Raw genomic sequence first — 15,367 nt, 5'->3', positions numbered from 1 at the left:
CGTTCCCGTCGGTCGGATGATTTCATTACGCGCGAAACAGCAGAATTCGTACCGCGACGCATAAGGCCAAGTTTGACGTGACAAATGACGTAACAACAATGTCGGTGCGATAAAAATAATAATGCCGACCCCGTAAGCCGATTAACGGTAGTGCATTCGTGACGATTTCGGCGACAACCAACATGAATGTGAGCATCGGAAAATATATACAAACACGAATGTAACAGCGAAACGTACAATGAGCGTTCGGAAACGTCACCGCGACGACGTACTCGTGACAACGAGTCTAACGTTGTACATTGGCCTTTTGTTTTAAGATCCCAAACGTGCACGGGGACGACCACGGTCCTTGATTGATCCGGACTCTCGCGATTAACCGTCTGCGCTGAATTTTGTTTTATCCTTACGCGATGTAATCCTTTACCGATTTTTTTTTTCTTTCTTTATTTCATGTGTGCGCTCACGTAAAACTGATTGTATTTTACACACACGCATACACATATTTATATATATTAACGTGCACATGTTGTAACGCGAAAATCTCTATTAAACTAAAGGGTTCGAAATGATTACAAGTGGATACGGAAATATGATTGATCGTGACGAGCACGAGAGCGCTGCGCGTTCTATCAAAAGGTGCGGGCACCGTGGACTGCGTCCAGCTCAGGTGTGCGTTTCGGTAATGGCAAGCACGCGACTCGGCGTAACGTCGGCTTTTCTCGGACCCGTACGGGTTCACTATTTGCTTCGTATAATTCCCCCCCCCCCACCATTCAGGCCAAGGATGGATTATATGAAGCAAATCATGATTAACACGGGAAAGGAATTAGCTACAAGGAACTAGAGGAATTGAGTTACGATAGGGAAGAAGTGCAGCAAACCAGTCAAACGACCGAAGACGCATTACAATTAATTACCTCCCACCCCCCGAACAGTTTTCCTCCGCGCGGCCAGGCCGGAGGTGATCGCCCGAGGAAATCGTTTTCCGCCGAGCTCGTGTACGCGTCGCATCGCGCTGCGATCCTGCCCAGGATGATTTTTCGTCACCACGTGCGTCGTGATAACGGCACTAATATAAAACAAGTGTGCGCGCGTGACGTTACGGAGATCTAACTATATTATTGTTTCTCACACGCGATCCCCCGTCCCGCCATCCACTGCACATCACTCGTGATCGCTCTCCCGTTCACGGTAATTTGATTTCGGTTTCGAGTTTCATCCCAATCGTCTTCACTCGGCAACACCTGATCGCCGTTCGCTTTATTTCCGTGTTACAAACACGTGTAAACCCCGTTCCCAAATGTTTTCATCTTATCGTTTTATTCGCGTTCGCGGCCTCACCCAACGACCCGGGGATCCCTTCGATATTCGATCGGGTTTTCCGAGTTTATTGAAATATTAATTACTTTTCTCGCGTAATGTCGACTGTAAGATACCTATAAAGCGCACGTCAATCTTCTGTGGTCAGTAAAATATTTGAAAAAAAATTCGATATGTACCTACATTTGTGTTGTACATCTACCATGTGCATCAGAATAATATTATTAGATCAATGTTAATATTATTCATACTTTTATATTTGATGGCGCCCGTTCTAAAAAAAATTGATCTATTGATTATCTAAGATAATACGTTAACTAAAGTAGCTTGACGAGGAAAAAAGGTTGGATGTCACTGGGTTAAACTTACACCCCTTTCACATGGACGCGTATTATACGCGCGCTGATGAAAACGCGCAAACGACGCGTTTCAAAATGCGCCTCTTTTTTGTATTCACACGTAGAGATAAGTTGGCTAAATATTTTATAAATAATGCTGGAAAAGTGGAGTGGCAAGATAAATGTATTTAACAAAAGAAAATTATTATTACCTGTTTTTTTTTTTTTTTTTTTTTGTCTCCTTTGGTCATGCTATCAAACGTAGACACAACTTTTTTAGTCACATCCTTCCAAGCTTTGATTTTCAAATCTTTGTCATTGTATTGCTCATTAGCAGGATTCTAGAGATTTTGGTGACTCTCTACCTCAATAATAATTAATTCTGTGTCCAATGAGTTCATAATGAGTTTAAATTAAATTATTTATTAATTTATATTATGTTTATGATGATGTGTGTCTGAATGCTTTGGTTAGGTTACACAATTAAAAATACAACTGAATAAAATTATTGGTAAAATGTAATCAGTGCGCGTTTGGTACGCATCATGTGAAACCTGCTATATCATGTCAAAGCCGGTACGCGCACGTATGAAACGCGCCGCGCACGGGGACGCGTTTGCCTCGCGTTTCAAAAAACGCGTCACGTATCGTACGCGTCCATGTGAAAGGGGCCTTACGACTCAATGTGTCTCCATTAATACACTAATTATACATTGCAATCCGATCAGACTCGGTGTGGAGGTTTCCGAGGTAGCTCTAAAAAAACAAAATAAAAGAAGGATTCTTAACGAATTCTATATATTTTATATAATTCTTATATATCTCAAATTTTTCAAACACTGATGATCAATTTAAAAATTAATCCCCAGAATACATCAAGTACACCATATTTGCTATTAGAAATCATTTTTCTTTTTGATAATCAAAACAATCGATTTTTTCTAAACCGTGTGGACAAATCAAAAATAAAAATAAAAAATCAAATTTCACTCAGAATTTAAAATATAATTATAATAAAGTGGTTTTAATCTTCCAATTAAAATAGCGTATAAACTTAAAGACTTTCACGAGGTATAAAAGATTTGTTTTCAAAATATAATCACGAAGTAATTCAAATATAACCCTAAAACAAACTGTATTATTATTTATTTTTCGTGTTTGTTCAAACTTTTTAAAAATCAACTTCTTCGTTAGAAAACCGAATAAAAATAAACCTAATTTCTTATTATTATTTTTAATTTTTTCTATGGAAATACAACTTTTCGTAAAAAATACGCTATTTAACAATATACGTACAAAACGGTCGGCATAACTGTACACCGTTCGATTGCGTTACACCGATATTTGTTATTATTTAATCGTTCGTCGAGACGCGAAGCGTTTACGGAGTACAACAATGTTGCGAATCAATGTTTCGTGCGAGACGACGACGGCAATATTTCGACTCGCGGGATCCGTTTCTCCGATTACGCGTCAGCTGGAAACACAATTCGACACTTTGCGGTCGACATTAACCGGTCGTTGAAAATCACGTTTCGGTTTCCGAATCACAGTAACGTTCATCATGAACTCTTACAATGAGCCCGCAGCCGCTCTCGCTCATCACCCTTCGTACCGTTCCACACTAAGTAGGGCTGGATTTAAGAATGGGTCCACTCATAGAAGTAGATTTTTTTTTCGATTACACATATTTAATAACCAAAATTTCAAATATTCAGAATTTTGGATAGGAAAAAACAATGATTTGTTACGATGAAACAATAAAGGTAGTAAATTAATTTAAATTTATACTCGTAAGCCTGCTACTAATTTTTATTCAACTATAATATATAAATATATTATTATCTATTAAATATAAATAATAACATTTATTTATAAATTTATGACAATATTAATGATTGAACATTTTTATTCAAGTTGTGATTTAAATTTATTTTGTAAATGTTATAGTGTTTTATACTGTTATACTGTTTTATACTTAGATAAAAAAAAAACCAAATTTAGTGAAGATTCTGGACCCTTTGCCCCTCCCTAAATCCGGCCATGACCCTAAGAGACAAGGGTGAAAACGGGATACGCTATACGCGCGCACCCCGAACGAATCGGTTTTGTTTTCGATCACTTTTTATCAGATTTACAAATACGACAGATTGTCAGCGGTACTCGCAGCCATCGATCGTACGCAAGGGTCGACAGTAACGCTGAATCCGCGGGATCGAACGATGGCGTTCACCTGTGGACTCAGCGAAACGTCGGATAAATCTTTTTTTTAAACGTCGCGAACTTTTTTTTTTTTTTTTGGCGCTATTCGCGTTGTCATCATCATCATCTCCGTTAGGCAATACAGCTCTGGGGCCTCAGCCCAAATAATAATACGGTAATGATTACCGTTCCGGAATGTTAATTAACTTGTTCCGGGAGTTTCAACGCGTTTACGACGAGTGTGCACAAACGACCCAAATCTATTTTGTTTTTTAACAATACAATTAATTAAAAAAGTATAAATAAATAAAATAAAAACGTGTGCAATTAAAATGGTACTCGGTTGCGGACACGGTTTTTTGAAATCTTTCGACGAAACAACAGTAACGGCAATGACCCGAGGACGAGATCACGCGGTACCATCGCGTTTATTATTCGAAAATTCGCTCTAAAACACCGACTTTTGTACAACAATGTATCGTTTTGACCAAAAATGTTCTCCACGTAAATGTACATTATCATGTTCTAGCGTCCATAAATATGATTCAGATTCGTCATTTCCTTCGACGATAAAACACGTATATTCGTTTCTACGAACCGAAAAATATGATTTATATTTAAATTCTGAGCTATAACTAATGGTTATTCTATTGTTGCAACTTGCACCGATAAATATTTCTATAAAATCAATATATTATTATTTGGAGTTAATTTTTTTTTTTTTTTATAACATACTCTCCTTTTATAACCGTATAGATCCAATGCTCTGTAAATAAAATTGTGTTTTAAAATGTATGAGAATATAACTACAATTACGTTTGATAAGATGTTAATAATAACGTAAATAAAAATTTTAATTTTTTTTTCCTGATTTGAATTTATCAAGGGAGAAAAATAAAACTAAAAATTGTAATTTCCTGAAATCTAAGAACAAATCCTATTAAATGTATAGATACTCTGGATTGTCATTTCTAAATTTATTGATTATATAACTTTTTAAATGCAATTTTTCAATTATGAAAAAATAGGTCTTACATTTTATCAATAATTATTAAATATGCTAGAACAATCAAACGTCGTCAATTTAATTCCATACTGATTAAAACCAGTTTTTTTTACACAACCGTGTAAGATTTCTTATCTATTCCATAAAAAAAATTAGAACTCAAATTGTTATTTTTATTTGAATAATTTATATTATATTAACAATTAACTGACTTAACGAGAAGCTATACTTTAAAAGTACCCTGAATAGTATTTCAATACGTTTGTTGTACACAATTTAGTCATACGTTGAAGTATAATATTATCTTTAAACGAGACTTTGATGATTTAAACGGATATACTCGTGTATAAATTTTTGTTATCTTTTTTCTTTTAATTTTTTTTTCATTACAATATCATTGAATATGATTTTCAGTTTCTTTGGAATTTTAGAATAACGAGTTTATACAATTATGTAGATGTAGTTATGAAACTTTTTATTAAAATTTATGGTAATTTGTTCTACTTTAACAGCTGCGGGTTGGTCCTATAAATGTTTTCATTAGATTACGTATGGGAGTAAGTGGGATAGTTACCGTCGTAAAATCTTTGATTGAAGACCTTTTGATATTATTTATTCCCGAAATATATAACTAGCATACCGAAAACTGATTTGATAATTCATGTTTATGAAAGTGATAAGGGATTTGTAAATTATAAATTTAGAGTACATTCCACTAGAGTTTGTACTTATTTATTTATGTAAACATTGTTTACCATTTAATATTTACGACAATAATCCAGTGACATGAAAACATTGTTAATTTATCTAATTATCGACTGAAAGTAATACGCAATTATTTACATTTATTTTTTTTTTTTTTTTTTTTAATAATAATAAAATACAGATTAATAAGATAAATTAGTGGTTGGCTTAAATTTAAAAATTTATCAGTATTTTTTAAATCATTTCAATAGCTATACGTGCAGATAATTATCGAATTATCAAAAGAACTGACGGCAAAAGAAAAAAAGGACGCGAAAAAATTATATTAAAATAATTATCGATTCATTTTTCTGTTCGTTGCGTTAACGAGTGTACCTGTTACGAGTTACAAATCGGTAGCTATAGGCAATATGCATAATATTACCGACATGAATGTTATTAATTTGCCTACCACTATGCCCCGTACTACAACGAAAATGACTAAGCGTCAATTAACAATAATGCGATTGGTGTTTTCCTAATGCGTGCAATCACTTTGAAACACACAAATATTTTGATTTACGAGACAGGAAGAATTGATAAATGTACCGAACAACAAGAGGGTCCTGAGGATATTTGTTGCTGGACTACTCAAGGAATTATTTCTACCCGAAAGAACAATACAGCACATTTACTTTTATCTATTATACTCGATACGTTTTCAATGTATCCAATAGTAACGCACAACGCAGACTCACAACGTTAATTCGATCTCGATGGAAAGCGTTTTGAAATAATTGAAATCAAACAAACGATTTTTACCCGGACTCTTTTGACTATTATATGTGTACATATTATTATTATATTATTATATTTTATGTGTTCTATCGTTCAGTTCAAGCGCTCGCATTATGTCGCGTGTCTTGGAAGCACGATTTCGTACGACCCCATATCCGTACACCCACACGGGGGTAACGTCAACGCCGAACAACGGTCGCGTACCAATATTCGTAATCGCCACATAATATTGGTGTTACATTATTATATACATTGTACACGGAAATAATGTGGTCGCGTGTAGCACATGTTCCATTTCGAGCAGCACCGCCGCAGTTGAACAACAATTATTTGGTTGGCACTCCGGGTAGATTTAACGGATAAAAAAAATATGGGGTCGCAATGAATTTTTTGTTATTTTTTTTTTTTTTACAATTAGCATAGAAACTTTTTTTTAAGCGTGTACGACCACCCGAAACGTTTAATCGATTTCGACGGTCAGTTTATTTTTCACCAACCGTTGTTTGGCCGTTTCGCAAAACGTCATTAAAAACCACAGAGATTCAGAGGGGGGGGAGGTCGTGATGCGTTTTTGATATTCTTTGAATGCGAAATTCGGATCGCTTTGATGTGATGTCATTGACGCGTAAGTTTATGCCGGAGATGAGGGTGGAAACTTTTCTCGGGGAAAGATAATAAAAAGCGGGTTGCCGACACACGAATAATAATATCGTCGTAACAATAACAATAATAATAATATGCCTGTTTTCCCGCTTCAGTCGGCAATAAATCTGCCGCCGACTGGAACTTCGAGCGCTCGCAGGTCGTACGCACTCGCGTCGCGTGGCCGAAACGTCGGCCGACATGACGGTGTGCATAATTTATACATGAAAACACGTGCGCGTGTGTACAAATAACGGGTAAAAATTTGTGTCGGGGGACGGACAAGTGGAAAAAGGGACGAGACCCCGAACAAAGGAATATGATTTATGTTACAGCGGCGTGATGCGGATCGTCGTCGTTGTCCTCGTCGCGTCTACTTCGTTTTCCGACACAAGCCGGTTCGTTCTTCGGGAAACTTTTGTGGACCGTTCGTTTTCTGAAAACAATAACAAAATGATTGAGACGACCCCAACACCGATGTTCAGGCCGATTCGATATGAATTATAGACACATAATATTATGTTATTGCGAACGAACCAATAAATAAAACGGCAGGATAATAGTTGGCAGTTGTTCGTCCTTCTTGACCCTTCTTCGGCACTCGGACTGGATAACGGTAAAGGAGGTGTATTGAGTTTTAAGGAAATTAAAACTAATTTTTTTAGTAAAACGATTTGGAGCAATACTTAGGTACAAAAATATACCGTTTACAAAATTTATCATTTCAAGTGTAATCGTCGACAGGCTCATTTATTTTTTATCAACCAGTTTTAAATGTTCTGGTTTTGACGAAAGAGAAATATTTATTAGACGAATATTCAAAAGGTACTGTTCTATCAGTATTTAAAGTTTCATTATCATCGGATGAAACATTTTTTTTTTTTTTTTTTATAAACATTTTAAGTTTAAAATTGATGTAAAAACATTAAGTTTTATAGAAATCGTATACTCAAACGCTTATAAAATAAAATTCCAACAGATTATTTTTGAATGTTTTTTCAGTATCGTTAGGTAAGTATATGAATAAAGTTATTTTAAATTTTCAAGTCACAATATCCAAAAATTAAAATGTTTTAACATAAAAACTTTATCAAAAAAATTATGTGATTTCAAAATTTTATATGTTAACCAAAAGCGCTTAACTTTTTTTGAAAATTTTGTCAAATATCCAATAAATGTATATGATATAGGGCAAAAATTTCAAGTTTCTAGTCACATTACTATTGGAGTTATAACAAAATAACTAAAATCAGAAAAGTGAAAGTCTTACAGTGCATTTTTACCATTTTTATTCGATTTTTCAGCAGTTTTTGCTCACGCCTGATAAAACTATTGAGATTTCGGAAAAATGACCAACAGTACCGCTGCAGGCCGATTTCGAATCTAAAAAAGTTACTAAATAAAATTTTTGGACCAGTATTTCAATTCGAAAAAGTATTTATAGAAAAATATTAAAATCATTGCAACATCAGTACAACTATTTTTCGCTATACTTAAAATCTAAAACTATATTCACAATAGTTGTCTTATAAATGTATCACGGGAATAATGATAACCGATACATGGAAACGTTGCTTTCGCATCCAATTAGAACGCGACATGCGCTGAGGAATATAATTAATTCAAAAACAAAACTTTCAGAATCGTTCTCAACGTTGTCGTCGTCCTAATAAAATCAACGCTAATAGTACGCATACATCATAGTTGTTAAAATTTTATCCAAGCATGTATAATATTTGGAATATTTGGAAAAAAATACACACCTGTCGGAAAATCTTAAGCTTCATCTGACGACCCGTCTGACGATATGGTTTTGTGCATAGTCTTACAGCCATGATTAAACTGATTTGTTTAATTAAAAGTGAAAATCGATCGAGTTAGCGCATTCGAGCTGGCACTTCGTTCGGCATTGAGTCAAAATCAATTTGGACGAGTATATTGTTTCTGAAATTTTATTCGATAACTACTAATGGCGTAGAAGTTCATTTTGAAAAATAACAATGAGATTCGTTATAAAAGTTCAGTGTCAGAACGAATAATAAAAAAATACACAACGGAAATAAAAAATTACAAAACTATGTTAATTTCCATATTATACACTGTTAACGGTTATAAATATAAATAAATTTTAATATAAAAGAGTTAAGCGTGAAAAACTGATTATTCATTTGTACCGGAATAAGCCAATACCGATGGACATTTCATAGCCAATATAATAGTATAATATACTCTGCGACCCGCCTAAAATCAAAATATTTGTACTGTACTATTGCAGCAGTTACTACCGACCATCAGCTGCTAGTATCAGTCATAGTTTTATTTTAGAAATGCTGGTCGAATGACCGTTGAAAAAAATATATTTGAACGAAAACGGACATTGGGGGAAAACAGTATCTCGTTTTGGGAAGAAAATGATCCCGTCTCGTCGGCCGGAGGGCAAACGATATGTTTCCCGGGACGATCGACGCCGTCGGGGAGAATGCAGTCGCCGGCACACTTACGCTCTCTCGCAATTGCGTTTCGGGTTTGCGCCCGTGTCGCACGCAATCGTGTCAAAATCGAATCGATACCGGAAACGCGCGTGCAAACGCGAAACCCGTTGCGATCCACACGATCAGCAAAACGGCGGACGAGGACGGGAAAAAATAACGGAAACGGTCGCTATTCCACGTTTTCATTTCTGAACCCATACACGCTTGTTCGTACAATTTTGGCGATTAAAATCGTTCTTTTGTTTGTACGTTAATTTTTATACACTCGCTCGCGTATGCGCTTCGGTCGTTTTAAAACCCATTCCTGCTCGTTAATCATCGTCCGACGACCGCCGTCCGCGCATCGATATCGTCACGTTGCGACCGGCGTAACCCGCATAACTTTTATTAATTTAAAATTTTTTTTTCAAATTTTTTATACATACATTTTTATTGTTTCGTCGAACACGTCGTGCATTCACAAATTTCTAGTTCCACTACCGCTCTTCGTCATGCCGACAATACGTTATTTATTCGTACTTACCCGTTTGGAATTCTATACCGTTCCGTTTGTAGTAATCCAAGTCATTACGTCATAACTAAAACCACTATCTCTTATCCTTGTTCTATTTTCCTTGGGCGTTGTCAAAACAACTATTTATTGCATTACTTTTATATCGGAAAATGGTTTAATAGTTAAACGGATAAATATTTTATTAGGAATATTAATATTATTTTTGTTAATCTGGAACAACGAAAAGCCTACTTTTCCTTGTTCTTGACCACTTTATGCATGACTCCCAATTATCTGCGTATAAATAGGGATATATTGTTGATACGTATTTAGATATGATATAACCATACTTGTGTATACACCGCTACGGTTAATCTTACATCATTAACTTATCGGGGTACCAGTACGTTATCTCAGTATTAATATATATGATTACTCTTAAAAGTGATACTCTTAAAAGCGTCTATTTATTTTTACTTCGAACCTATCTTATCGAACATGGAAATAACAGTAAAAGTGACTTCGTCGTTAAAACGTTTTCAGTCAGTCATTAATCAGACCGGCTAACTACATGTTGCACATCATATACACATAATATATATCAGAGCATATTTTAATATACAAAGTACAAGGCATTAGTGTCCCCCAATGATAATTAAATTTTATTCAGTTGTGGGTGATCGTGTCATTAACCAACACATTCTCATAACTACCGTAGTGACAGAAATTTATTTACCCTGTACGTTCCACTGCAGAATAACACCACGTTTATGAACTACGATGGTAGACAATTTTATTGAAGTGCCACCCACTGAAAATTACTTAAAATATGTTCTGATATGTATATTTATATATATTATATAGCAATACGCATTATGAATTTTATTATAATTATTATTATCACTGCAACGTGTTCTGTGACGGCGTTCATTGCCGTTCGTTACGGGACAAATACTACGGTATTGTACCGTAATAAATATAGGACACTGCATAACAGTGAATCTGTATGCGTCTATTGGCCTACACGCTTCTTCCGACTTTGTCATTTCGTCCATCGACGTGCGAATACTTGAACTGATACAGATGTCTCGAATGACTTTCAACGCTCTAAGGACTCCGAGCATAAGAAACACTTACCCGTTTACAAATAGTATGTATTCTAAACACGTTTGTCATCTCGGGAAAAATATATTTCGAAGGTAAAATTATTTCGGTGCCTTGTGTAAAATAGGATTTACCGATTGTATCATTATATTATATCATTGAATATAATCTGTTTTTTCTTGTACTACATGCATGAAACTGATTTCATATAACAATAAATTTTCCGATTCGAGTACGTCGTTGCATTCAACTGATGACGGTTTTATATCATACGCTGACATGTCGTATCCAGTGCACGGACTTGTATTCAAATATGCAGAATTTGTTAAGGGTACGTAATCGCGATGGACGCCGACGCATTTAGCGTACGAAAACATGTATGCCACAGCGTCCGCCGGGCGAGTAGACGAACAATAAACATTGCAATACCGTTTTCGCACCGATAACCGCAACATTATTAGCGTTACATTTTATAATGGAGAATAATACGACGCAGACATATTTTCATCTTTATGGTAACTAAAATATACAACCGTACACCCCGTGCTGTGTTCGAAATGATTTTCAATTATTCCGAACGGGTCGTAAACACGCCCGTCGCCCGCGACCCTTTCGCGCGCGCGTTATGCGCACCGTTATGTCTCGACACTGTTTCGCGGACGCGTCGCGTGTTTTTACGGTCACGTAATAAAAGGATCGCATACGGGTCATGGTTGGCGGTGCCTCGTTGTCAAACATTATTTCCGTCGTCGAAACGCGCGTTTCCGAACGTTTACAACAGCCGTTATCGTCCGTAGCTACACCGAAGCGTTTCGCGATATACGCAAAACCTAACCTACAACCATAGTCGGTGAGCTGAAGCAAAAACATCGATACACGTCTTGAAATGGATGTTACAGTGCACTGACCGCTCCTCTTTTTTTTTTTCGATTTTTTTACCAGTTGTTGTTCACCTCCTTTCGCGGATAAGATAATTGGCCGTAAACAGTTAAGCAATCGCAAACACAAGTATTCACACGCGCAGATCAAAGGCGACTATCCAAATTGTATAAGCTCCTTGCCGGAAGTCGAAATAATACCGTGCACACGAGTAAAACGTATTCTACACTTAGAGAAAACCACACTCCTCCGCAGTCCATCGTTCGAAAATCCCTCTTCACGCTGGCACACAACCTCGTTGAAGACTGTTGTTACGAACATACATACATAGTACGCCCTTGTGATTACTGTTACACGGAGAAATCACCTTTAACATGAATAATCTTATTAGAATTATTAATATTGTAATGGTAAAAGGTTAAAAATAGTAAAAGGACAAGTTGTCATCCGTTGATTATAAAACAAGTGGCAAGTAGTCGTGATAAAAAACAGAAATTCATGTATAAAGAGGTTGTTCACAACAGACATTAGATAACGGGATGGACTAATAATAATCCAGAATTAGGTGCACAGAAAAAAGCAATTGGTTTTATGAAAGTATGAATTGAAACAATAATCTTATACGTTTTTTAGAGAACGAAGAACAAGTTCACACGATATCGGAGTATGGAACAAGGGAGTACGGAACAGACCCGTATTCAGATGAGAACTTACTTATTGAATTAAATGTTTTAAATTATTTCACGACTAACGATTAAACTTCAATATTCACTTTCATTTCAGTACCATAATTTTGCTAATTTTCAATATTTTATGATTTTCCATTAACTGACGTAATAAACATATAAAACAGTTCGGTTTAGTCGATATCGTCTTACAAATAATTTCCAAAAATACTATGATTTCGGTAAAATCGATAAACGTCTGGCTGTCACAGTACTATTACCAATCTAAGGAAACCCAGGATCAATAATTAGATACCAGACATTTATAACATACCTATACATGATAATATACTGATCAAAGGTTCGTATTTGTTGGTTCGACCGACTCGGCTAGACCATTATATGCATTGCGACTATTGTGACAATATACAATGGCTATATGAGGAAATTATGTATAAATGTAAGTACGTATCAAACAATGTTGATAAACATGATAATAATAACAATGCTATAGTTCAGGGGGGGGGGGGTAACTCAAAGTTACCATCGGGCTAATTTTTAGAAAATTAAAATCTAGAGGGAAAGAGGGCTATATGACATAAGTGCCAAGGGTACAAAAATTACCTATCATTTGCGTCAAAATATGTATACCTATTATACCTAACATCTAATATAAGCGCCAAAATTAATGTTTTATGTAAGTAGTTATTTAAATTGCGATTTTATAAAAAAAATATTAATAATAAATTATGATATACATTATGCATGCAAATAAATATAAATTTAATAAATTTGTTGATTTTTTAATCCCACTTTTTTCACATAGGTATCTATACTTTTGTATATTTGCATTACATTTATCACACACTGTGCATACCTAGGATTTTGGGCGCTTTTGTACGATACGACTTCATTTTTGGTTATCTCATTTTGGCGCTTATATCTTCCATCGGGGCAGAGCATAGACGGCAAAAAATAAAATATAGATTTTATATTGTCACAATAGTCGCAACGCATACAATAGTCTAACCGACCCGGTCGGGCCAACAAATACAAACCTTTGATCAGTATATTATCGTGTATACGTATGTTATAAATGTCTGATATCTAATTATTGATCATGGGTTTCTTTAGATTGGTAATAGTACTGTGACAGCCAAACGTTTATCGATTTCACCGAAATCATAATATTTTTGGAAATTATTTGTAAGGCGTTATCGACTGCACCGAACTTTTTTATATGTTTATAACTCCAAGTACCGAAAAATCATAAAATATAGAAAATTAGCAAAATTGTGGTACTGAAATTTAAAATTGCATATGATCTGTTAATAAAAATTATTTTAAGTAGATAATAGGAAGGAGAAAAAACAAATTTAATTAATAAAATATCGTTTATACCTACACCATTGTCTTTACATTAAAACAGGTAGCTTAAAAAATTAATTGTATTTGTCTGTATTTTTAGAACGTAAGAATATTGTACCGGGGGGGAGGGGCAAAAATATCCTAGGAAAATCATACCCCCCTCGAGGTACAATATTCCTAGTAAATTCTTACCGGAAGTTAAGATTATCCTAGGATATTCTTATCGAGAGGTAAAACTTTCCTAGGATAATCGTACCCATTGAAGGGGATATAATTAACCTAGGATAATCTTATCGGGGATAATGATAACTTAGGATAATTGTACCAGGGGTAAAATATGTCTAGGAAAATCTTACCCCTCCTGTAATATTTTCCGGGAGTATGATTTTCCTGTTACACCGCCTCTGCAGGTTAGTCATGTTAAACGGTCTAAATTAAATTATACAAGTCCGGTCGTCGTACCTATGTGTATGGATAATATATATTATTATTACTATCCTCACCGTGTACAAGGCCAGATGATAACGCAGCAACGATAGTAATAATTATTAACCGTTTGGACGAACACTGCGACGTCGCAAAACAGCGCGATAACAATGCAAAAATATTAACAATATTTTTAAATAATAATTATAATAATAATACATCCGCCGCGTCCATACCGAATACCAAACTGTTGGCCGATCGATTGCATGCACAAGATCAATAATGACCATGCAAAAAGTACGAAAAATAGTAAAGTTTCTTGAGTTTCAGAGCGCGCAATGCAATCTCGTCCGTTGACCGTGGCGATAACGGTCACTTGCACGAATGAAACCGCAGTAGAATCATTTTGTACGAACGGTCGAAAGAAATGAGAGGAAGAAAGAAAGAAAAAAACAATCGGTATACCTTTTCCATAATGGGATACGTATTGAATTCGAAATTTTTCGACGCTCATCGTTGTCGTCCGCAGAGTTCGTCTCGGTCTACGCGGTCAGGGATCGGTATGCGGTCAATCGAAAACCATAAGCTTCCAATGGCGGAGCAAACGTATCGAACGTGTGCGCTTTTAATAAATCGAATTCATAAACGTATTCCGACATCACTGCGCTCGATGTACGTTCCTCCGGGTCGATTTGGTGCCCGACGGTTCGTGAAACAAGATGACCAAGATTGTCGGTCAGTGGCTGTTTCGATTAAACATCAATAGTAGGGGTGGGCTATTTTCAATTTTTTGCCTCCACCATAGTTACATTTGTCAAATAAAGAATACAATTCCCCCCATCGCAGTTACACGTCACGACTAAAGAATATAATTGGTTTATGGTTCCAATAAATGACAATAGTTCTCATTTTTTATTTCATAATTTAAATAGTTCGATTTTATTGAAATA

At 35.5% G+C, this 15,367-nt stretch overlaps 1 protein-coding gene across 9 annotated transcripts in view; it reads right to left on the bottom strand.

The window, feature by feature from the left end:
* Positions 1-15,367, bottom strand: part of LOC112688478 (calcitonin gene-related peptide type 1 receptor-like) — a 174,526-nt gene that overhangs the window by 82,091 nt on the left and 77,068 nt on the right. For 4 of the 9 annotated variants that reach the window (XM_025561669.1, XM_025561671.1, XM_025561672.1 and 1 more), the window contains exon 2: positions 7,324-7,426. The exons of the other annotated variants lie outside the window; for them this stretch is intronic. In XM_025561669.1, coding sequence (XP_025417454.1) covers positions 7,324-7,426 — 103 coding nt within the window. The remainder of the gene's footprint in view (positions 1-7,323; positions 7,427-15,367) is intronic. 9 annotated transcript variants of the gene reach the window in all.

The sequence above is a fragment of the Sipha flava genome, unplaced genomic scaffold, assembly GCF_003268045.1.
Source record: "Sipha flava isolate LNK unplaced genomic scaffold, YSA_version1 39_pilon_pilon, whole genome shotgun sequence".
Classification (NCBI taxonomy): Eukaryota; Metazoa; Arthropoda; class Insecta; order Hemiptera; family Aphididae; genus Sipha; species Sipha flava.
Note: the sequence above shows the minus strand (reverse complement) of the source record. Positions and strands in the feature narration are given on the sequence as shown.